The sequence below is a fragment of the Pelobates fuscus genome, chromosome 3 (genome assembly GCF_036172605.1).
Source record: "Pelobates fuscus isolate aPelFus1 chromosome 3, aPelFus1.pri, whole genome shotgun sequence".
NCBI lineage: Eukaryota > Metazoa > Chordata > Amphibia > Anura > Pelobatidae > Pelobates > Pelobates fuscus.
In genome coordinates, this window is record NC_086319.1 from 164,813,343 (window position 1) to 164,839,035 (window position 25,693).

The 25,693-nt window shown below is 42.6% G+C and overlaps 1 protein-coding gene across 3 annotated transcripts in view; it reads left to right on the top strand.

Moving 5' to 3' along the window:
• Window positions 1-22,601, top strand: part of TBXAS1 (thromboxane A synthase 1) — a 148,997-nt gene extending 126,396 nt beyond the window's left edge. For all 3 annotated transcript variants that reach the window (XM_063447624.1, XM_063447625.1, XM_063447626.1), the window contains exons 9-14: window positions 80-210; window positions 2,315-2,632; window positions 9,125-9,213; window positions 11,352-11,489; window positions 11,875-12,037; window positions 21,994-22,601. In XM_063447624.1, coding sequence (XP_063303694.1) covers window positions 80-210; window positions 2,315-2,632; window positions 9,125-9,213; window positions 11,352-11,489; window positions 11,875-12,037; window positions 21,994-22,068 — 914 coding nt within the window. In that variant the 3' untranslated portion in view covers window positions 22,069-22,601. The remainder of the gene's footprint in view (window positions 1-79; window positions 211-2,314; window positions 2,633-9,124; window positions 9,214-11,351; window positions 11,490-11,874; window positions 12,038-21,993) is intronic.
• Window positions 22,602-25,693: the final 3,092 nt, after the last annotated feature.

Genomic DNA, 25,693 nt, shown 5'->3' on the forward strand with positions numbered 1-25,693 from the left:
TCTGCATAGTCAGAGATTGACTTATTTTTCTTAGATAACCATCTGCGAATTAATTTCCACTTTTCTTCCTCCTTCCTAGTGGCATTTCCGTCAATCATGATCCCCATCGCCCGCCGGATTCCAAATAAAAAGCGTGACCAGATAAACAGCTTCTTCCTCAAGGTCATTCGAGACATTATTGCACAAAGAGATGACCAGCCTGCTAATGAGGTATGGAGCATTTCTTTCTCTCTGTACAGTGTTCACGCTGCTTTCCAAATACAATGATTTGGTTAATTAGCTGTATTAGTGTATAATGAGCAGTGCGTAAATGGCATTTCACAGTCTTAAAATAGATGTTTTAAATGACATTGCTGTTTGTTTTGCAAGCTGGGATAAGCAATTCGTCTTACTCAGAAAATTAATTTCTGAGCCAGTGGCTGATAAAAATGACTTGGAATTACTTCAACAGCAGCCGGTTGCCCATTTATACAGATAATTTATTACAAAGGCATATGGAGTGTCATTCCCATCATGCTTAATTGTTTTTTACACTGTAGAAATATTACTAATACATGTGATGTGTGTAATGGATGCATGAAATGGTCACGTAATAGCGGTAGTAAGTCACTGCAATGGAAGGGTCAATTTGGCTACTACAGGATATGTGCAATCTATCAGATCACAAGACCAGGTATGCAGAATGGATCACTCTCCTTTGAGGCCAGGCATCTAGCTGTGTCCCTCTGGCCAGGTGTGAAATCCACAGAACATTTTATGTGTACTTTTCCAAAACTTACTGGCTGCAGGCTCTATGTATTTTGGTAGTTTCTGCTTAATAGACTATGGGCCCTTTTGATATGCTAATTGACCATTAGCAGTCATGAGCCAGGCTGTCTGCTAAGAGTCATATTGAAAAACCATTAACAATATAACTGAGATAAATAATCTTGCCTCCTGTTATACACATTCAGAATGATGATGGTATTCCCTACAGAAGAAGTCCAAACATGACTAGCACCTTTAGCTATTTGGGGGAATGTTAGCTTTTATAAGTTGGAGATGGGTTTTGTAAGGTGTCTTTGGACACATACATTTTGAAAATTCCATTGATTTATTCCATCCAAGATTTATTTCTGTCCCAGGTGTACAGCAATATATATGAACATTGTTCTAAACTCTTATATACAAATTGGTGTTTAAATCAGCAAAAGGTGAGATGGGAGGTGTAATCAGCCTAGAATGTCTAGAGTCGAGCCTATCATACGCCTTGTACCTCCTTTGGGGCCGACTTGGAAACTCTATATGGAGCAAAGGGTATGAACTACATGGCATGTTAATGAGCTGGGTGCTTTTTAGGGGCCAAGACCCAATTTTGAGTAAGTTGCCATTTTCCTTGCTGGAGAACCCCGGAACAGAAGATACAATTGAGCAACTAAGATTTTGTATTTTATTTTTTATTGAATTTTTAACTGTTTGTTGGTATAAATAATTTTCTTATCTGTTTATTCTCATGTATACACTGTGACTATTTTTCTCATAATAAGTGTTCCTTTATTTCTGCCTTTGTATAAACATTCAGTTTCCTAAAGAGACATATTGAATAATATTTTTGATTCCATAGATATTTTTAAAAGTTGTGTTGTGTGGATTTTGAAATCTTGTTTGGTGGGGTAACCTAAGGCATCTCATTTATGAATTACCTTGGTAGTAGCAATTTTTAATACAAGAGTTAAAGAGACATTCCACTGTTCAAATACACCAATGAAAACACACATGCATTTAATTACGCATTTTTTCATTGGTGTTATATTTAAAAAACGCTTGCAAAATCTGCTGTTCTGTTGTCTGCTGCTTTTGCAAACCCTCCTCTTTTAACCCAACCCATACATTTTGAGTGTGTCAAATCACAGACTTCCCAATGCAGCTTAATGAGAAGTCTTTGCAAGGCATGTGCTCTGAGCAATTTCTACCTCTTGAGTTTATCTCCACTGAGCTAACCAAACCAGGAAGTAACATTACCTGTTGTCTGCTTGAAAGCCTGGGGGTGTAACCAGGTAATTTATAAAAGTGTCAATTTGTATTGAAATCTGCACTATTTGCTATATTAAGAAAATAGGATTCATTCTTCACACATAAATCTTTCCAGCAAGCTAAAATGTTTTGGTTGTCTGGAATGTCCCTTTAAATTCCAATGTGTCTTGTTTTTTGGGCTAGAATGCTAAATTTACTTTGAATTGACATTTTAGTGAATAAGACAATTTGTTTCTAGGTTGTGTAACTAATACTCTTATTAATGCCATTAGTAAAGTTGTCTCTCTTGCTCATCCCCCAGAGGCGCCGTGATTTCCTTCAACTCATGCTGGATGCACGTGATACATTCAGCAACGTCACTGTGGAGCATTTTGACATAGTCAACCAAGCTGACCTTTCTGCCCCAAGAGTGGATCACCGTATGGCAAATATAGATTCCCCTAAAAAGACAACCAAAACTCTGAATGAGGAGGAGATACTGGGCCAAGCTTTCCTGTTCCTCATCGCTGGATATGAGACCACATGCAGTCTGCTGTCATTTGCCACTTATTTACTAGCCATTCACCCAGAGTGCCAGGACAAAGTGCTGAGAGAGGTGGACGAATTTTCTGAAAAGCATGTAAGTCTAGAAGTCACAGCCGCTAACTTTTTCACAGCTAAACAGGTTCAGATTTACTGGAGATATAGCCTTGTTGTGAGGACTAAGCCCAGCAGTCTTTGTGATAGTTGTGTAGCTCCCTTATCTGAATGCAATACTAGACTTGCCTGAAAAGTTTATATTACTTGATATTGTAGAGTTGTGTTTATATTACAGGTGCTTAAATCAAATGAAATTGTATATGCGGTTTGCTACAACATCTACAACACTTGTCTCGGTACTGCCACTAACACCTGACCTTAAACACTTGCACAACACATACAATACATTGTATTGAAAAGACCAAAGTATGTGAGCAGAGAACCCATGTTACTATAAACGTAACCCCTTAACGACGCTGGACGGAAATTTTCCGTCAAGGCAGACCTACCCTTAAGGACGCTTGACGGAAAATTTCCGTCATTTACTAAAGTTAACGCCAGATCGCGGCGATCGTGGGGTTAACGCTGTTGCTGGGTGCCTCGGCGTTTGAGGAAGCCCAGCATCAGCCAATAGCGCTGTCCCAGCACATGTGATCGCTGTGACAGCCAGTCACAGCGATCACAGTGCTGCTGGGATTTCCTGATCCTCCTCCCTCCACCTCTGTGTGTGTTTAGAAGTGGAGAGAGACGGATCGGTTGAAATTTTGTGTCCCTGACAGACACAAAGTATTTTAAAGTTAAAAAAATCCCTTTACTTCCTTTCCCTGTAAAAATTAACAAGGGTTTAACCCTTTGATCACTGGCAGCAGTGATCACAATACTGATCACAGTACTTTACTGAGATCAGTTTTTTTTTTTTTAACCCTCAGGGGTTAACTTTATTTTATTTTAAACCCTCAGGGGTTAAATATATTTAATTTATTTTTTGTACTATTATTTTCAGTTAATTAGTTAGCTGGGGTGGATTGAAGCTAGGGTGAATTGGGGAATCTAGCATTAGTGTAGCTAGGAAGCTGAAAAGTTTTAGAAAGTTATTAAAAGTTATTAAAAGTTATTAAAAGTTTGTAAAAGTTTATAAAATCATAAAAAAAAGTGAAAAAAGGAAAAAAGAGGGGAAAAAAAGTAGTTTATTTCAAGTCAAAGCATTTCTGCTTTGCTAGGTGTAAGCACTGTGTTTAGCGGTGATCTGATTTCTGTTTTTACCCACAGGGGTTAATTTTTTTTTAAGTTTTTAGAAGTTTTTAAGAGTTTTAAAAAAGTTAAAAAAAAGTATTAAAAAAGTTCAGAAAACAAAAAAAAGTATTAAAAAAAGTAAAAAAATAAACAAAAAAAAATACGTTATTTAGTTAAAGTTAATTTTAAGCTTTGACCATGCTTAGAAGGTTTAGTGCCGAGGAGGCATATAATATATTAGCAGCCGACTCAGAGGCAACCGACACTGCCTCAGAGAGTGTAGAGGGTGACTATGTGCCAGACACAGATGAAGAGAGTGAAGATACCCCTGGCACTGCTCCTGGCGCTGATATTTGGGTGCCCCCTAACAATTTTGTCCCCGACATCCCTCTGTTCACTGCGACTCCTGGTATTCAGGGAGACGTGACCAGCTATAACTCCCAGGATTTTATGGAGCTGTTCCTTGGGGATGATTTTTTAGGGCAGATAGTTACACAAACAAATATTTATGCAGCGCAGTATCTGGCACAAAATGCAACAAGTCACCTTGCCACAAAAGGGAGCTGGTACCCCACTAGTGTGCCAGAGTTAAAACAGTTCTGGGCACTAACCATGCTGATGGGAATTATAAAAAAGCCCAGCATCCGAATGTACTGGTCCAAAAACCCAGTATGCAATACTCCCATTTTCTCTCAGACCATGAGTAGGCCCAGATATGAATCAGTACTGCGCTTTCTGCACTTCAATGACAATTTGAAGTGCCACCCCAAAGATCATCCGCAGTATGACAAACTCTATAAAATCCGCCCCCTAATTAACCATTTTAATAAAGAATTTGGCCTAATTTATACTCCCCAAAAGAATATATGTATTGACGAGTCCATAATGAAATACAAGGGTAGACTGGGGTTTAAGCAATACATACCAGCCAAAAGATCCCGGTATGGCATCAAGCTATACAAGTTATGTGAAAGTAGCAGTGGGTATGTTTATACCTTCAGAGTATATGAAGGTAAAGATAGCCACCGGGATCCCCCAGGTTGCCCTGATGTAGTTGGGACTAGCGGAAAAATAGTTTGGGATCTAATGAACCCGCTACTGAACAAGGGGTACCACCTCTACCTTGATAATTACTACAATAGCATACCCCTTCAAAAAATGCTATATTGTTTTGAGACTGTGGTCTGCGGCACTATCCGCAAGACACGCACTGGCTTCCCCAAGGCTCTGGCAGCGAAAAAAATTAAAAAGGGGGAAACTGCTGCTCTATGCCAGGACGAACTGCTGGCTCTGAAATACAGAGACAAAAAGGAGGTGTTCATACTGACTACCATGCACAGTGAACACACACGCAGGGTCGCAGTCCGTGGCAGACAGGAAACAAGACGGCTGCCTGTCTGCATTAAGCAATACAACAAACACATGGGGGGAGTTGACCTGTCTGATCAACTGCTACAGCCATATCTGATAATGAGAAAGACCAGGGCCTGGTATAAGAAAGTGGGCATTTATTTAATGCAAATGGCTACTCATAACGCATTCATCCTTTTAAAAAAGGCAAATCCTCAGCTGAAATGTACTTTTCTTACATTTCAGTTCCAGCTAATTTCGGTGCTGCTCACTGAGTGCCACAGTGGGGAGCCATCAGCAGGGCCTAGCAGCAGAAATATTCAGACAGGTCACTTCTGCTTTCGGATACCACCAACCCCCAAAAAAAAGACCCCCCAGAAAAGGTGCAGGCTGTGTTACCAGAGAGGCATTCGAACGGAGACCAGTTTCTACTGCCCTGATTGTCCCTCTCAGCCTGGCCTTTGTATTGGGAACTGTTTTAAATTATTTCATACTCAGGGCCAATAGTATGTTGTAGTTCTTCTGTTATTTAACCACTGACTATATATATATTATTTTATTTTTACCTTTTATTTAGTTAATTGGGGTGGATGATAGTTCCTGGGAAATTGGGGAGTTTAGTGCGTATGCTAGGGGTAAAAATACAAAAAAAAAAAAAAAACAACAAAAAAATAAAATAACATTATTATAAAATTGTTTTGTTAAAGTTCTTGTGTAAAAAGTTCAAAATGCTTAGGAAGTACAGTTAGAGAATTCTGACAGCGGATTGAGATGTGACAGACAGTGCCTCAGAGTTTGACCCAAAATGGGACATGGACCCAGCATGCAAATTCAAAGTTTGAAACAAACCTGAAATGACTGAGTCTCAAATGTGCCCCTTCAACATCCACATATACCTGAGAAAGGTACACACGGGGGTATTGCTGTACTCAGACGACATAGCTGAGTGACATATTAAGCATTATACTGCCGTAGCACACCTAAGGATTGTAAACTATGCATTAAAATCTCAAAGTGTGTGCCAAAAAGGCAGAGAAAATGCTTACTACTACTAGACTTGGTACTCACTAGCGAAAAAATTATTCCACCCTAAGGTTCAAAATGGGCCTTTTGAAATACCCTGGGGTGTCTTCTATAAAAAATGGTAGGCCTTTGTTGGGGAAGTTTGAATTCTCAACCTGTTAAATGCCCAAAATGGGACATGGACCCAGCGTAAAAATTCAAAGTTTGAAACAGACCTCAAATTGCCGAGTCTCAAAGTTGCCCCTCCAACATCCACATATACCTGGGAAAGGTACACACGAGGGTATTGCTGTACTCAGACGACATAGCTGAGTGACATATGAAGCGTTATACTGCCGTAGCACACCTAAGGATTGTAAACTATGCAGTAAAATCTCAAAGTGTGTGCCAAAAAGGCAGAGAAAATGCTTACTACTACTAGACTTGATACTCACTAGCGAAAAAATGATTCCACCCTAAGGTTCAAAATGGGCCTTTTGAAATACCCTGGGGTGTCTACTTTAAAAAACGGTAGGCCTTTGTGGGGAAAGTTTGAATAAGCAACCTGTTATTAGAACCCAAAATGAGTCATAAACCTATAAAATTCTGTGAAAACTGAAATGGTCAGGTCTCCTATATGGCAGTGTAGCGTCAGGTATTCCGACTAAAGGCCTACATTGGGGGTATCGTTTTACTCATAGGAGATAGCTCAGCATAATTTAGGTTGTTTGATCATATTGGAACATCTCAAATATACAAAATGCCCAGCACAAATGTAATGCTTAAGGAAAAAATGCGAAAAATATTTTTTTACCACAAACTTTGACATATAATGGCGAAAAAATGGGACATGTTAAGGCACAATATATGCCATATGAGATACCCTGGAGTGTCTACTTTCACAAATGGTAGGCCTTTTTGCGGTTTTTGAAACAGTCAAACTGCTATAATGGCCCAAATTGAAACATAAGCGCTGCAAATCCGTCTCTCAAAATTCTACTCTAAAAACTGAAATGGTCAGGTCTCCTTTATGGCACTGTAACGTCACCAAATAGTGTCAAAGGCATACATTGGGGGTATTGTTTTACTCAGAAGACTTAGCTGAGCATAATTAGGGGTGTTTTATCATAGTGGAACATATCAAATATACAAAATGCCCAGCACAAATGTAATGCTTAAGGAAAAAATGCGAAAAATATTTTTTTACCACAAACTTTGACATATAATGGCGAAAAAATGGCGACATGTTAAGGCACAATATATGCCATATGAGATACCCTGGAGTGTCTACTTTCACAAATGGTAGGCCTTTTTGCCGTCATTTGAACAACCAAACTACTATAATGCCCCAAAATAAGACATAGGTCCATTAAATCCATCTTTGAATTTTCTAACTGTAGAAACTGAAATAGTCTGGCCTCTTATATTTCATTATAGCTTCCCAAAATAGTGGCAAAGGCATACAAGGGGGGTATTGTTGTACTCAGCAGATGTTGCTGAACACAAAATGGGATTTTGACCAGGAATAGCACACAGCAGCTTTACAAAATACACATTTAAAAAACCTTGTTATATGTGTGTATTTCTAAAAACAGAAAAAACACAATTTTACTGCAATATGTAGCAGAGATTGGTGGGAAAATGGCTATGTAAAAAGTGTCAAAATACCCTTAAATAAATAGCCTGTGATGTCTTCTTTATATAAATATATACTTTCGTGTAGCAATTTTGTTTTCTGTGACAGCTGTCAAACTTACAAGTCAAACATACCAACTTCTAAAAGATTTTCACATTTAAATTTTATATTACTCCTTGTATTTTGTGACCTGTAACTTTTAAAATAAGCTGAAATCCTTTACATATTATGCACTTTGAAAAACAAGACACCTAAATGAATTTATTTTTAATTACTTTTCCTAAACTGGACATATTATACACACACTATTATTGCCAAAACTGTGAAAAATATATCTATTTTTTTTCATTTTTTTTCATTTTTTTATGTTTTTTAATAATAAATTAGATTTTATATATGTAGAAGTCACATCAAAGTAAAGCCCATCTTGTCCTTTAAAAAAACGATATATAATATGTGTTGGTTCAATAAATGAGAGCGATGCAAATTGCAGTTGAACACAAACAGCAGAAAATGCAAAAATAGCTTGAGTCCTTAAGGGTATGTCCAGCTTCTGAAGCTGCGTCCTTAAGGGGTTAATGACACATTCTTACTCCAAAAGTGCGTTATAACTCTTAAAAACACATAAAGAAAAATTATACATGTAGTATAGTATTTTCCAGCAAGTGTAATAATGTAACACTAAGCTAACGCTTTCGAGTCTCAGCCAATGAATGACCAGCAGATTCGGCATTTGACTTCTGCAGCTCAGCAGAAGACGGAACGCGTGTCACATGATTTAGGGGATGCTCTGCGTCCATCTGGACCCAAGTAAGAAGGCAAACCATTGCAAAGCGGTTAGCACTATTAGCGTGGAATAGCACTAGGATTCTAATTGCATCATGACCACTACACTGGGCTGAAGTGGGTATAATGCTTGGAGTAACAATTTAACTGGATTTTGGCCTCCATGCTGTTATAGTGAAGTTACTAGGAGACAGTTTGTATTTCTTGCTCTACTAGTATGAAAGGAAGCTATCTGTAAAGTTGGATGACCACATGATCCATACATTTTGGTGATCACATGAAACTGTGTGTGACTTGAATGCCGCATCCCTCTAGTCACTGGTGTTAATTATATAGTCCTACATCAAAAGCTATCTTAGTATCATAAAGCACCAAAGGTTTTGTTAGCACTCAAAACACAATCAGGTGAGATATTCTCAGACAAGAATCACCAACGCATTTCACAGTGCCCCTGCAGCAATGTTCTTTGTGAATGAGTCCTTTATAGCTATATTCAGGCACAGTGGCTTCTCGGATTAGCTGCTGAACCCTGGAAATTGTGTAGGGAAATAATAAAATGCTAATTCTTGTTTTTTTTTTCTGCAGGTTTTGGCAGATTATAATACCGTTAATGAATTGCCTTACCTTGATATGGTGATCTCTGAGACATTACGCATGTATCCTCCTGCATTCAGGTAACAGTGATATAAATCCAAGGAATGTGTCTTGTTATTCCATTAATATATGTATAGTATTTTAACAGGGAACTATCACTTACCAGTATTTTTAATCTTATCTTTACTTATTCCCTTAGTTTGTGAGTTATGTTAGTGAGGTCTGAAAAAAGAAAATTAAATGTAGAAATTCATACCGCTGCAACAGCTTGGTTGACAATATGTTAAAATCTATATCATCGTACCTATAAGAGCTTCCAAATCACACACAGAAGAGAAAATAGCACAGTCAGTAAAAAAGGGGGACAAAACCTTTTTTAGATACATAAATGAGAAAAGAAAAGTAAAACAAGGATTAGTTAGATTAAAAACAAAAGAAGGAAGGTATGTAGATGAGGATAAAGGTCTAGCTGACTGCCTCAATGAATATTTTTGTTCGGTATTTACAGATGAAAATGAAGGAAAGGGACCTCAGTTAAGAAAAAGGATAAATGAGTCATTTATTACACGTGAGTTTACAGAGGAAGAGGTTCTATTTCAACTGTCAAAAGTAAAGACAAATAAGTCAATGGGACCTGATGGAATACACCCAAAGCTATTAAAAGAGCTTAGTGGTGTACTAGCAAAACCATTAACAGATTTATTTAACCAATCATTGATAACAGGAGTAGTCCCAGAAGATTGGAAGTTAGCGAATGTTGTGCCCATTCACAAGAAAGGTAATAGGGAGGAGTCGGGCAACTATAGGCCAGTAAGCCTAACTTCAGTAGTGGGGAAAGTGATGGAAACCATGTTAAAGGATAGGATTGTTGAACATCTAAAAACACATGGATTTCAAGATCAGAGACAACATGGGTTTACTTCAGGGAGATCATGCCAAACTAATCTTATTGATTTTTTTGATTGGGTAACTAAAATTATAGATCAGGGTGGTGCAGTAGACATGGCTTACCTCGATTTCAGTAAGGCTTTTGACACTGTTGCACATAGAAGGCTTATCAACAAACTACAATCTTTGAGTTTGGATTCCAATATTGTTGAATGGGTAAGGCAGTGGCTGAGTGACAGGCAACAGAGGGTTGTAGTCAATGGAGTATATTCGAAGCTTGGGCTTGTCACCAGTGGGGTACCTCAGGGATCTGTACTTGGACCCATTCTCTTTAATATTTTTATTAGTGATATTGCAGAAGGTCTTGATGGTAAGGTGTGTCTTTTTGCGGATGATACTAAGATATGTAACAGGGTTGATGTTCCAGGAGGGATAAGCCAAATGGAAAATGATTTAGGTAGACTAGAAAAATGGTCAGAGTTGTGGCAACTGACATTTAATGTGGATAAGTGCAAGATAATGCATCTTGGACGTAAAAACCCAAGGACAGAGTACAGAATATTTGATAGAGTCCTAACCTCAATATCTGAGGAAAGGGATTTAGGGGTGATTATTTCTGATGACTTAAAGGTAGGCAGACAATGTAATAGAGCAGCAGGAAATGCTAGCAGAATGCTTGGTTGTATAGGGAGAGGTATTAGCAGTAGAAAGAGGGAAGTGCTCATGCCATTGTACAGAACACTGGTGAGACCTCACTTGGAGTACTGTACACAGTACTGGAGACCCTATCTTCAGAAGGATATTGATACCTTAGAGAGAGTTCAAAGAAGGGCTACTAAACTGGTTCATGGATTGCAGGATAAAACTTACCAGGAAAGGTTAAAGGATCTTAACATGTATAGCATGGAGGAAAGACGAGACAGGGGGGATATGATAGAAACATTTAAATACATAAAGGGAATCAACACAGTAAAGGAGGAGACTATATTTAAAAGAAGAAAAACTACCACAACAAGAGGACATAGTCTTAAATTAGAGGGACAAAGGTTTAAAAATAATATCAGGAAGTATTACTTTACTGAGAGGGTAGTGGATGCATGGAATAGCCTTCCAGCTGAAGTGGTAGAGGTTAACACAGTAAAGGAGTTTAAGCATGCGTGGGATAGGCATAAGGCTATCCTAACTATAAGATAAGGCCAGGGACTAATGAAAGTATTTAGAAAACTGGGCAGACTAGATGGGCCGAATGGTTCTTATCTGCCGTCACATTCTATGTTTCTATGTTTCTATGTATTTACTCATTAAGCATAAATTCTTGTTTGATGACCAGGTTTGCCCGGGAAGCTTCTCGTGACTGCACAGTGATGGGTTATAAGATCCCTGCAGGAACTGTTTTGGAAGTCCCTATTGGATGTCTGCATAATGACCCCAAATTTTGGTCAGAGCCAGAGAAATTCCAGCCTGAGAGGTAAATGATACAATTAATTTAAGCACCTTACTCTCACCCCTTCATTCCATAAGCCTCATAGACACTGTAGGTATTTAATAAAATAATCAATTTGAAACATTCACTTGCGCTAATAAAATAGACAATTTATAAAAGCAGAGGTCATTCAGCTAATTGATATTTGTCTTTTCAGTGTTCTCTTACACTCTGTTTTGACTTACCATAATAATGGTATGCTGGAAATAATGGCCACAATTCAAAATATAATTCATATAATAAACATTAGATTGAATGGATCATAGCTGAATGCAATGTATAATGTAAAATGATTTGATAAATCTTATTGTCAAACAATTGTGCAGAACCCAGCTTTGAATACTTTGACTGAGAAATTATCTGATGGCAGGTTCACAGTGGAAGAAAAACAGAAGCGCAATCCATTCGTATATTTGCCATTTGGAGCAGGGCCTAGGAGCTGCATTGGGATGAGACTCGCTATCCTAGAAACTAAGATTACACTATTCCGTGTGCTTCAGAAGTTTCGTTTTGATACGTGTCCTCTAACTCAGGTAAAACTGCAATATAAAAGTATGTTTATAGACAAGACCGCCCTAAGATTGTAATGCTCAAACTTTTTTTGTTTGAAAATCATAGTGGTAAAACTCAATTCCATGGGAACTAGAGCACGGTGCTGTGCTATTTACTGTTTTATTAAAGAAAAAGTGTAAAACATGAATCCGCAAATATATGCTTGTTCTGAGCCAGTACAGTGTTAATCATTATTGTCTCAATACCCTGTTTTTTGTTGCACCATTTTACATAATTGTCTAGGTTGAAAAAAGTCCATTAAGTCCAAATGTGAAGCCCATTATTTTATGTTGTCGATCTAAAAGTAGGCAATCCCCTGTCCTCTCCCCCCCAAAAAAAACAATTGTAGCAGTTTCCAATTACACCACAAAAAGGGGAAAAAATATTTTTTGTCTCAATAATGACAATCAGGGGGGCGTGGTCTGACCGTCGATGAGACTAGACGTGTCTCACTAGAGCTCCGTCCTGAGGGCGCCCTCAAAGCCTATTTAAGCAGCCTTTTCTAGTGCATTTATATCCCCTGTGCCCCTTACTATGGAGAGGAAGATCTCCAAGAAACAGCCCAGGAAGATAACGGAGTCCGGAGGCTCCGTTCTGGACCTGCTAACGGCACAACGGCATGGCAAGGCCGGGAGCCAAGATGGCGACGGTGGATCCCCGCACGCGTCCCCTAGCGCTGCCAAAGGGGCCTCCGCCACAGATCAGGAGGCAGTACTGACTAAACTGGCTGAGGTAAAGGCGTTTCTCGCCAGCGAAATTGCTAAATCGACTGCCGTCCTGCAGGCAGATATTGGAGCCCTGGGTGAGCGCACAGCTCAGCTCGAAGACCGCATGGAAACTACCACACAGGCCCATAACGAGGCGGTGGACAGAGTCAACAAAATGACGGCCCATATCGTGGACATGGATTTGGCCATAGAAGACCTGGCCAATCGGTCCCGGAGGAACAACCTCCGCTTGAGGGGACTGCCCGAGGAACCCGATGAAGATCTACAGGGGCTGGTGCTCTCTATATTGCAGCCTCTCCTTCCGACCATCCCGGAGGAGCAATGGCGCTTGGAGAGAGTGCATCGGGCACTGCGTGCACAGCGGGCCGAAACGAATACCCCCAGGGATGTGGTTCTCTGTTTTATTCATTTCCGCACTAAGGAGGCCCTAATGAAGAGGAGCCGAGAGGGACCGATCCAGCATGAGGGGACCGTGATCTCCCTTTACCAGGATCTGGCCCCTTCGACTCTGCAGCGGCGGAGGGACTGGCGGCCGATTACTGGAGCGCTGCGGGGAGCAGGCCTTAAATATGCCTGGGGATTCCCCTTCAAATTGATGGTGTTTCGGGAGGGGAGAGCGCATGTTCTCGTACCTGGCGGAGATCCGAAGCGCTTCTTCCTGGGTCTCGGAATCCAGCCGCCTCCTGACCTGCCGACGGTGGCGATGTATCCGGGTGAGCTTCCACAACTGCCGGGAGACTGGCGTGAAGTGGACTCGCGAAGCCGCCGATGACGACAACTCGTGGGTATCGTATTCCACGGCCTTCACTCTGGGGTCTTTTTTCTCCTTTTTGCAGGGGGGGTCCCGCCATTGTGTTGGGTGGGCTCGGGTTTTTAATGCTGTTTTCGCTCATGTGTGAGCCACGTTATTCCTGGCCATCCCCCCACTGAGGTCCGGAGGGTTTTTTTTTTTTTTTTTTTTTTTTTTTTTCTCAATGTTCGGGGTCTGGGGGCTCGTTTTTTCCTTGGGCAGGTGGGCCTTTTTTGGGATCTGGGGATCGGGAACTGGGTCGGTCCGGTTTTTTACGTGTTTCCCTCCCTGCCCCCACCACACGCCATTAAAGGGAAAAATGTAAAAAAAAAAGAATAAATAAATACATTAAACGAGGGCATATTTGCATGTTTTGTTTAAAGAAATCGAGTGGACAACGTTCTATGATTTCCTCTTAATATCCTGGACTTCCTGACCATTTTGGCTGTGGTTATGTGGTGTGGTGGCTGGAGCTTTCAAATGGGGACTGTTTTTTCTTTTTTTTTCGTTTGCTATATGTGGTTCCTATCTATGCTTTGCACCGAAGCTGGTGCCACTGCCGGGCGCATGCCCCACCTCTCGGGAGCTACCTATTGATGGCGAAATGGGACTCTGCTGGCAGCGGCCTCTATGTGGACTTGGCTAATGCTCTTAGCCGGTGGTTGTACGGGGGCGGCGGGCGGGAGTTGTGGGGCTGGGGGTTTGCACCCCTCCTTCCCTCCCTTTTTTTTTTTTTTTCCGGGGGGGCGGGCGGGGAGCGGACCTCCGGTTCCCCGACGCGTACATGCTGCAATTTGATGTCTGTGCCCTAATGTCCTCCCCCCTTGTGGGGGTGCGGGGAGCGGCGGAGTTGTGCTATGTGTCCCCCCCTGCCTTCCCCTCTCCCCCCTTCCCTGCCCCTCTCCTTCCCCCCCTCCCTGCCCCTCTCCTTCCCCCCCTCCCTGCCCCTCTCCTTCCCCCCCCTCCCTGCCCCTCTCCTCCCCCCCCTCCCTGCCCCTCTCCTCCCCCCCCTCCCTGCCCCTCTCCTCCCCCTTCTCCTCCCCCCCCCTTCCCTAAGATTCCCTCCCGTGCTGTTGAGGGGCGGGGGGGTGGGGGTGTGGGGGGAGGCACTGCCATGGTGTGACTTTAATTTTCCCTGTGGTGTCGCTGCCGCTGAGTGCGACACTCCCGTCTGGGCCCTCGCGCCCCGCGACACGGGACGCCATGCATAGTTCCTAATGTACATTGTACACTGTAAATTGCGAATTGTAGTTTGTATATCCTGACTTCAGTTAATATGTTTGTCACTCAGGGATATGCCGCTTCTATCTGATGTCTCTTTTGTACAAAGGGGTTGGGGGGCGGGGAGGGGGGTGGGGTGACGGGGAATACCACGATAACTCATAGACCTATGCAGGCCGTCTCTTCCCGACGCCTGAAACCTTTAATACCGAGGGCTTGGCCGTCCCAGAGGGGAGGCTCGATTCTCACATGCCAATTGGTCAAGGTCACCGCTGGGACAGGGGACCCTTTAAGGACGCTGAACAGGGGGACGGCTTCTTACTGAAGCGGGTATAGCTATGAGAGGGCGCCTATGGTTAGGGGCTCAATATCCCATTGTTCCTCCCTACGTTGACCGTGGCTGGAAGGTGGGAACACGTTCCCATAACACTCTGGCGTTTGGTAAGACCAGAGTTCCTTGGTGTCAGACTGAGTCTGGACGCTGCCTTCTCTCTCTCTTCTCTTCTTCTCTCTGCTCCTTCCCCTCTTTCTCTCATCTTTTTTCCGGGAGGGGGTCTGATAGGGGCTCGGCGGAGGGATGCGTTTGATGACTTGACGGGGACCATAGGGATGACAGACAGGGTGCATGTAGCCGGCGCTACGATTCCTCGAGATGACGGTTAGGGTACACTCCCTGAACGTAAAAGGTCTTAATGCGCCTCGCAAGCGCCGAATGATGTTCAAAGAGTTGAATAGGTTGAAGTCCGATATAGTTTTTGTGCAGGAGACGCACTTGCCCAAACAGGCTCAATTTCGGTTGAGAGACCACACCTTCGCAGGGTCATATGAAGCCAGGTCCCATCGCAAGCGCAGTGGGGTGGCGATCCTCGTCCGGCGCAGCTGCCCGCTAAATGTTAGCTCACTTGATGCAGACCCAGAGGGTCGTTTCGTCATCGTCTCGGGTTCCTTATACTCCCATGTAATCCACCTGATAAACATATATGCACCAAATCAACCGGAGCCTGCCTTCTGGTCCACGCTTCGGGACAAATTCCTGGCCCTCCCTCATGGCCTAGTGTACATGGGTGGAGACTTTAATGCCGCCCCGTGCCCGGCTGCGGACAGGAGCTCGCGCACTGGCGTCCCTAGGTCTCAGGGCAGGGGCGGTCAGGACAGGTTGCTCAGGGACTTCATAGCCGATTTAGGACTGGTAGACGTGTGGCGGGCTCACCACCCAGGAGATAAGGCGTACTCCTTCTATTCGGCCCCCCATGGCACGTATTCACGTATCGACCTGTTCCTTGCAAATGCATCGGGCATGTCCAGGATCGCGGACTCCACAATCGGTAACATCTCGTGGTCCGATCACGCGGATGTGTCTATCACTCTGGGCAACCTATGCGTGGCCTCACCATGGACGTGGAGGCTGAACGCGTCCTTGCTGCGAGATGAAGAGATACGGGAACAAATCCGTAAGGGGATTGTGGAGTATTTCGAATTGAACGCCACCCCAGATATTCACGCAAGCACGCTGTGGGCAGCTCACAAGGCTGTCATAAGGGGGACCTTAATTAAACTGGCCACCAGGAAAAAGAAATTGAAATTTCAGACACTGGATAAGCTCCTGAGACAATTGAGATCCCTAGAACAGAAACACCAGACAGCGCCGGAAGAGAGAGTATATAGGCAGTTGGAAGCAGTCCGGAGAGACATTCGTACGCTATTACTAGACGACGCGGCTAGGTCCATGGTATGGTCCAAGCGAACTTATTATGAAAGCGCCAACAAAATGGACACACTTCTCGCCAGGACTCTTCGACCTAGACAGGATAGGGCCCATATTACGGCTATTAGGCATCCAGATGGCACGACGAAACTAACACCCACAGAGATAGCGAAGGTCTTTGAGGACTTCTATAAGATTTTATACAATCACTCGCCCGGCGGTGCTCGTCCTGGAGGGAGAGAGGAGGATCGGATCCTCCAATATCTGGATGGCTTGGGGTTACCCAAATTGGGCGATGATGCTGCAGGAGCGCTGGCTGCTGAGATTACGGAAGATGAGGTCGACAAAGCTATATCGCACCTGAAAGGGAATAAGGCGCCTGGACCGGACGGCTTCGATGGCACTTATTATAAAACCTTTCGGGACGAACTTGTACCTCAATTGACCCGACTCTTCACACATCTACGTCAGGGGGGACGGTTGGATCCTGATATGTCTTTGGCCACCATTGTCCTGTTGCCCAAACCGGGAAAGGATTCGCTCCTCCCAGAAAATTATAGGCCCATATCTTTAATTAATCATGATCTGAAGATCCTAGCAAAGATCCAAGCGGACAGGTTGAACCCCCTGTTGACCACTCTAATACACGCTGATCAGGTCGGGTTTATTCAAGGAAGGCAGCTGTTCGAAAATACCAGGAGGAATATCGACTTGATATGGAAACAGAAGACCACCGGCACTCCCACCCTGACGGTATCTATTGACGCCGAAAAAGCCTTTGATAGGGTGCGTTGGCAATTCCTCTTCCCGGTACTGAAGACTATGGGCTTTCCAGACGAATATGTCACGGTGACGAGAGCGATGTATCAGGATGTGCGAGCGCAGATCCAAATAACGGGCGCACCTAAGACTCCGTTTCGGCTGTATAATGGAACTAGGCAGGGTTGCCCCCTCTCCCCCCTCCTATTTGTGCTTGCCTTGGAACCGCTACTACAGGCCATCCGACGAAACCCGGATATTACAGGTGTCAAGGCGGGAGCCGATGAATACAAAGTGTCAGCCTACGCAGACGACGTCCTCCTGACTGTTACGAACCCTATTGATTCCATGTTGGCACTGCAGAGGGTCATGGCGGAGTACGGCGAGCTATCGGGCTATAAAGCGAATATCCAGAAATCTAGTGCACTGCCGGTCTGCCTTACGGACGCGGAGATCACGCGGATCAAGGACACGTATCAACTCAAGATAGAGGCGTATTCCGTTAAGTACCTCGGAATCCACCTGACCGCCGACCCTGATCGCCTATACATCGCTAACTACGCCCCGATGATGAGAACCCTAATGGGGGACCTTGAAAAGTGGACAGATAGACCCATCTCGTGGATAGGCCGCATCCATTCTGTCAAGATGAACATTCTGCCACGTATACTGTTCTTATTTCAGGCTCTTCCCATCCGTATCACTAAAACCCAACTGGTCCCTTTGCAACGATCGATTGGGGACTTTATCTGGCAGAATAAGAGGCATAGAATCTCCCGCCAAGTTCTGTATAGAAGAAAGGATAGAGGGGGTTTGGGCCTACCTAATCTATACTTCTATTATCTTGCGGCACAGCTTACGCAGATAGCCATGTGGCACTCCCCGCCAGGGGAGAGAAGATGGGCGGACGTGGAATCCATGATGGCAGGGGTCGATGCTCCCGAGTTCGCAATGTGGATCCCCAAAGAGCATAGACCCATTATACGGAGTACGTGTCCGTCCATCCTCAATTCTATCCGAATTTGGGACGCATGTCATCTCAAATATCGATTGGCGACGTCTCCCTCCCCGATGACCCCGATCCTCAGGAATGGGGATTTTCCCCCTGGCATGGCACCCAGAGATTTCCGTAACATTGACCGAACGGGGCTCCAGCGTCTACATCAGCTTTACCGTAACGGTGCGGTGGTCCAATTTACTGAGCTACAACAGAGTGCCCATCTCACTCCTGCAGATTTTTTCCGCTACGTCCAGATCCGCGACTTTGCTAACAAACCCCGCATTAAGAAGGCTGCTTTGGGCCCATTGACCTTTTATGAAAAGCTTTGCTCCACTGGGACCACCCCCAAGGGTATGATTACGCTTCTGTACGCACACTTAAGCACGGAAACCGATGAATGGGGTAACCTAAATTATACTGAGCGATGGGAAACGGATCTGGGCGAGGTATTGGAGGGTTTGGAGTGGAGGGAGATCTGGGAGGCGAATGCCACCGTCTCGATTTGTGTCACACTCCAAGAACAGGCGTGGAAGACCATGCTGCGGTGGTATACCACGCCTGTTCAACTGTATCGCATGCGCAAGTTGGTCAATGATGACTGCTGGCGGGGTTGCGGTTACCGGGGCACCTATATCCATATGTGGTGGGAATGTCCAAAACTCACCGACTTCTGGAGGTCGGTAGAGGACCTCCTGAGGCAGACGTTCAACAGACCCATGCGTATGGACCCTTGGGTGTACTTGCTGAATAGGTCTCTGGAGGGCTGGACCAGGAGGGAACAAACATTGGCGCACAAGATAACCCTGAGCGCACGCCGGGCTATAGCGACCGCGTGGCTTTCCCCGGAAGGCCCCGATTTTTACGGAGTGACGTCTAGAATTAGAGAGTGTAGAATCATGGACGACTTGACTGCAAGAGTACGAGGAACAGTAGGTTCGTTTCAAAAGATTTGGGAGCCATGGGACAGTAGTCCAATGGGCTCGGGTTGAGCTTGACGGCATCTTCTCTAGTGTCAGTAGGCGGGATCTCGCGCAGGAAGCCCCCCTCTTCCTTTTTCCTTCCTTTTCTTCTCTTTGTCTCCCTCCCCCTCCCTCTCCCTACATCTAACTTGCTCTCTATCTTTTAGACAGCTGCTCTACTTCTAATTTCTCTCTCTCACATCACTATATCTTTCCACCTTTCTTAGTCTCGTCTTTTTCTTTGTGTTGAGTTTCTTATCTTTCTTGTTTCTTGCACCCCTCCCCTTGGACTCTCCATGGGAGGTGGAGTTAATGTTACACCTGTATCAGATCCGGAGACGCGGTTGGACGAGCAATGTAATCTATACGTTAGTTGGGCATTGATGGAGACTGGTAACTCGGCATGACTGCCGCGCCGGTCGCACTATATACCACCTCACTGTCAGCAGCGGTCACCTTGGACAATGGCAACTGATAGGCGCATGATGACGAGTTACATGTATATTGTATAGGCGGAAACTCTGACTGTATAGTATCACAATCTACCCTGACGAGGTTCCGAGCCTTTCCTAGGGTCTAGTAGCCTCTTCTTAAGTCTTAAGTAAAAGTTTAACATTGGAGGTGAGAAAGCCTATACCTGACATAAAGGACTTTGGTCCTGGCCATGCATGGAAAGCTACATGCTATCCAACTCAACATTGACGGACTGAGTCGTATTCCTTTATTGTTCCTTCCTTTCTTTGTTATAAACCAAAAATGTGCTGTGTCCACCTGTTGTTCTGTTGAATATTGTAATTTGCACTCAGAAGCTGGTGTAGCTTTGAGTAAATGATGGAGATACATGCACGACAAAAATAAAGAATTTAAAAAAAAAAAAAATAATGACAATCAGATTTCTCCTTGGATCAACAACCTGTTTACATACATATCAATGTATGAAATGTTAAAAGAACTAAACTGTCTGTCACTGGAATCCACAAGCACCCTTCATCTTTCCAGCCTTGTGTTTAAAAACTTTTCTGGGAAGCAGTTTCTCTAGCCTCTCCTCATAACCAATGTTTACCTATCCGCTTTACTAGTTTTGTAGCTTGCCTCTGTACTTTTTCGAGTGCTGCATTATCCTTCATTAAAACTTGTGCCCAAAATTGCACTGCTTATTCAAGGTGGGGTCTTACCATTGATTTATAAAGAGGCAAAATTATATTTGAATTAGGTGAATCAATACCTATTTTTATACACAAAACCACCATGCTAGCTTGTGCAGACCAGCATTGCATACTGTTGCCCAGTTTGTGATCTATAATTGTTCCCAAGTGCTTTTCATTTAATGTTATTCCTAACTCTACCCCGTTTAATGTATAAGTTGCTTGTGAGTTTCTTATTCAAAAATACATGACTTTGAAGTTATCTGTATTGAATCTCATCTGCCTGTTGCCTCCCCAGTCCCCTAATTTATCCAAATCCCTCCCTTTGAAGTTATATCATGTTCAAATAGTTTTTTCTTACCTAGTTTTGTGTTATCTGCAAACACAACAAATGACTTTCAAGTCCACTTCAGGATCATTTAATAAGAGATTAAAGAAAGGTTGATCTAGCACAGAACCCGAGGCACTCCATTTACCACTTTTGTCCAATTTGAACATTTCCCATTTACAATTACTTTCTGCACGCTATCAATAACCCAGTGTTTTATCCAAGAACACAAATTTACATTTCAACTAACTGATTTCAGTTTTACTAGTAACCTTTTGTGTGGAACTGTATCAAATGCTTTAGCAAAATCCAAGTAGATCACATCTACTGGAACATCCTGATCTATATTTCTTCTAACTTCCTCATATAATGAAATAAGGTTATTCTGGTATGACCTGTGTTTCATAAAACCATGTTGATTCCTGCTAATTATATTTTTGTTCAAAATAAATTATTGAATATTATCTCTTAACAGCCATTCAAATAATTTCCCAACCACAGATGTTAAGCTCACTTGTTTGTAGTTTTTGTGTTGAGCTTTTGAACCCTTTTTAAATATAGACACATCATCTGCTCTTCTGCAATCCCCTGGTACAGTTACTGAAAGAAACGAATTCTGAAAAATTAAAAACAGTGGTATCATATTTCTACACTAAGCTCCCTAAGCACACATGGGTGAATACTATCTGGCCCCAGAGCATTGTTGACATTAACTTTATTTCATTTCTGAAGCACTTTATCATGTGTTAAACAGCGGACTGTTTGTTGTAAATTTTGTAACCGGAATTTTCAAGTCTGCAGCCATTGATTCTTCTCTATATGCTGAATTTAAAAATGATTTTGAATTTCTGTCTTGTCATGATCCTCCTTGATTAACTCACCCATCTCAATTTCCAATGGACCAACACTTTCACTCTTAACCTTTTTGGCGTTGGCATACTTAAAAATCTTTTTGAAGGAGTTTCCAAAAAACAATCCCTAGCCTCAGTGATATTGACAAGGTGGAAGTGTAGTTTCCATATTATCAAGTATGAATCTTTCTAGGAAATCAACAATAGGCTTAGGAGTTTTGAATTTGCCAAACTTTAATAACAATGCCCTTCATTTTTCTATTGTAAATAAATAGCTATATTCTGATATTACATCTACCACCTTAAAAAAGTATAAAAATTTCTTGCGTAGATGGATACATTGAAGTGGTTGCATTTCATGCAATTTTTTTTAACTCTATAATAACCTTAAGTTTTAGGAAAATACAGCATTTATGTTTCATCATTTTTTTCCACTCTCTCTTTTCTTCAGATTCCTCTCCAGATAAGCACCCTATCTACTCTACGACCAAAAGATGGCGTGTATGTAAAGTTGGTTGCTCGCTAGCTCCTACTACAATCAAACAGGCTCCAGTTTGCATCTCCTCATGAATCAACATAACTGTGTACTATGTGTGTGCTTTAAATTAGGCTGCTGGGAAAACTACCTCCATCAAGGTTGCCTATCCTTGTCTTAGTAAATTAAACACACACTGCTAATCTCTGTTTTTCAGTTTGGAGTCACTTACAGATCTTTCAGCCTGACAGAGATGCATAGGTGTCTTTGTTACTCAATGGCTTGTTGACATCAAACATCTTCCTTATGACTCTAGATTTGCCTGTGCATTCTAAAAGCTTTACACACTATGCACACAGCATACATATTACATGCAAATTGGCAATGGCACAGTATGCAGCAGGACTGCTAGGAAACTGAAGTTTACACATTGATAATCAATACATGTCTATGTAAAGGACATTCTAGGCACCTTAAATCAACACTATATGCACCCAGACCACTTCATCTCATTGAAGTGGTCTGGGTGCAGTGTCCATGTCATTTTAGCCCTGGAATGTAAACATTGCAGTTGCAGAGAAACTTCAGTGAAACATAGAAACATAGAATGTGACGGCAGATAAGAACCATTCGGCCCATCTAGTCTGCCCAGTTTTCTAAATACTTTCATTAGTCCCTGGCCTTATCTTATAGTTAGGATAGCCTTATGCCTATCCCACGCATGCTTAAACTCCTTTACTGTGTTAACCTCTACCACTTCAGCTGGAAGGCTATTCCATGCATCCACTACCCTCTCAGTAAAGTAATACTTCCTGATATTATTTTTAAACCTTTGTCCCTCTAATTTAAGACTATGTCCTCTTGTTGTGGTAGTTTTTCTTCTTTTAAATATAGTCTCCTCCTTTACTGTGTTGATTCCCTTTATGTATTTAAATGTTTCTATCATATCCCCCCTGTCTCGTCTTTCCTCCATGCTATACATGTTAAGATCCTTTAACCTTTCCTGGTAAGTTTTATCCTGCAATCCATGAACCAGTTTAGTAGCCCTTCTTTGAACTCTCTCTAAGGTATCAATATCCTTCTGAAGATAGGGTCTCCAGTACTGTGTACAGTACTCCAAGTGAGGTCTCACCAGTGTTCTGTACAATGGCATGAGCACTTCCCTCTTTCTACTGCTAATACCTCTCCCTATACAACCAAGCATTCTGCTAGCATTTCCTGCTGCTCTATTACATTGTCTGCCTACCTTTAAGTCATCAGAAATAATCACCCCTAAATCCCTTTCCTCAGATGTTGAGGTTAGGACTCTATCAAATATTCTGTACTCTGCCCTTGGGTTTTTACGTCCAAGATGCATTATCTTGCACTTCTCCACATTAAATGTCAGTTGCCACAACTCTGACCATTTTTCTAGTCTACCTAAATCATTTTCCATTTGGCTTATCCCTCCTGGAACATCAACCCTGTTACATATCTTAGTATCATCCGCAAAAAGACACACCTTACCATCAAGACCTTCTGCAATATCACTAATAAAAATATTAAAGAGAATGGGTCCAAGTACAGATCCCTGAGGTACCCCACTGGTGACAAGCCCAAGCTTCGAATATACTCCATTGACTACAACCCTCTGTTGCCTGTCACTCAGCCACTGCCTTACCCATTCAACAATATTGGAATCCAAACTCAAAGATTGTAGTTTGTTGATAAGCCTTCTATGTGCAACAGTGTCAAAAGCCTTACTGAAATCGAGGTAAGCAATGTCTACTGCACCACCCTGATCTATAATTTTAGTTACCCAATCAAAAAAATCAATAAGATTAGTTTGGCATGATCTCCCTGAAGTAAACCCATGTTGTCTCTGATCTTGAAATCCATGTGTTTTTAGATGTTCAGCAATCCTATCCTTTAACATGGTTTCCATCACTTTCCCCACTACTGAAGTTAGGCTTACTGGCCTATAGTTGCCCGACTCCTCCCTATTACCAGTGTTTACATTCCAGGGTTAAAGGACCACTCTAGGCACCCAGACCACTTCAGCTTAATGAAGTGGTCTGGGTGCCAGGTCCAGCTAGGGTTAACCCATTTTTTCATAAACATAGCAGTTTCAGAGAAACTGCTATGTTTATTAATGGGTTAAGCCTTCCCCCAAATCCTCTAGTGGCTGTCTCATTGACAGCCGCTAGAGGCTTTTGCGTGATTCTCACTTTGAAAATCACAGTGAGAGCACGCAAGCGTCCATAGGAAAGTATTGTAAATGCTTTCCTATGCGACTGGCTGAATGCGCGCGCAGCTCTTGCCGCGCGTGCGCATTCAGCCGACGGGGCGGAACGAAGGAGGATCGGAGGCAGAGATCTCCCCGCCCAGCGCTGGAAAAAGGTAAGTTTTACCCCTTTTCCCCTTTCCAGAACCGGGCAGGAGGGGGACCCTGAGGGTGGGGGCACCCTCAGGGCACTATAGTGCCAGGAAAACGAGTATGTTTTCCTGGCACTATAGTGGTCCTTTAAGCCTACCTCTAGTGGCTATTTCTAGAGTCGCTTCCTGGCCTTTCATGGAGTTTGACTTTGTAGAACTGCAATGGACATCCTCACGCTTTTTAAGTTTTTTAGGTTAGTTGTGTATGTGTTTAAATCCTTTTAAGCTCGTTTGATCAAGGCCTTCTTCAACTCTTGTCTCTGTTAATATTCTCTATGCCAAATATCTCCATTCTATAATTGTGAAGCACTGCAGGATTTGTTTACGTTATATATATATATATGCAACTAAAAATAGGTGAGGCAATTAAACCATGTAGGTGGTATGATTATATAGTAATGTATAGACCTCTAATGGCTTTGAATGAAGTTACTTGCAATAGTTTATAAATTAAGCTATTTGTACAGAGGTCAGGTAAGTGCTGTACAGCACCTGATAAAAAGCCGAGTGCAAAATACGTTTTTAATGCAATGAGAGCAACACTCCCTCTGAAAAACAGGAACAGGATTGGTTAAGAAATCCATTTCTTGCTATCTGCAGAAGGAGGAAATCCAGGGAATTTTCTTCAAACAAGGTACAATCAACAGTGGTTTACTGATATATAGTGACTGTTAGCAAAGACATACCATGTGTATGATCTTGTGTGCATAAAGAGCTGGCCCCAGGTATTGCTACTTCAGAAAATGAATTTTATTTGCCGTTAAAAGCTTCATGAGCTTTAAATATTTAATAATATATGAATTTGGGTATTTGTAGTTTCTTCAAATTCAGCTGTTCTATATGATATTTATATCTATATTACTTTAATATGTGCTGATGAGCCATTAATGGCGTTGAACGAATTACAGTTGCAAGAACAAGCTCTTACCATTATCGGTTAGTTAATGAAAGACATTATGACTTGTGTCTCAGGTTTAGGTGTTTACTCCTTCTGAAGACGGGTTATCAGGATTTTAATGGTATCATTGAACTCTAAAAGTTGAGAATGCATTTCCAACAATGAGAGCGGCATTGTCACCATCTGGGAACCTTGCATAATTTGCAAATACCCCCAACAGTGATATTGACGTTGGGGGTCCAGTGAGTTTCTCCGCCGGGTCCTCTTCAACATGTGGACCGGTGATGGCAGTGGGGATTGACACGTCTAGACAGTGGTAGCTCCGCCCAGTTGTCTAGAAGTGTGAGGCATTGAAAATATTCA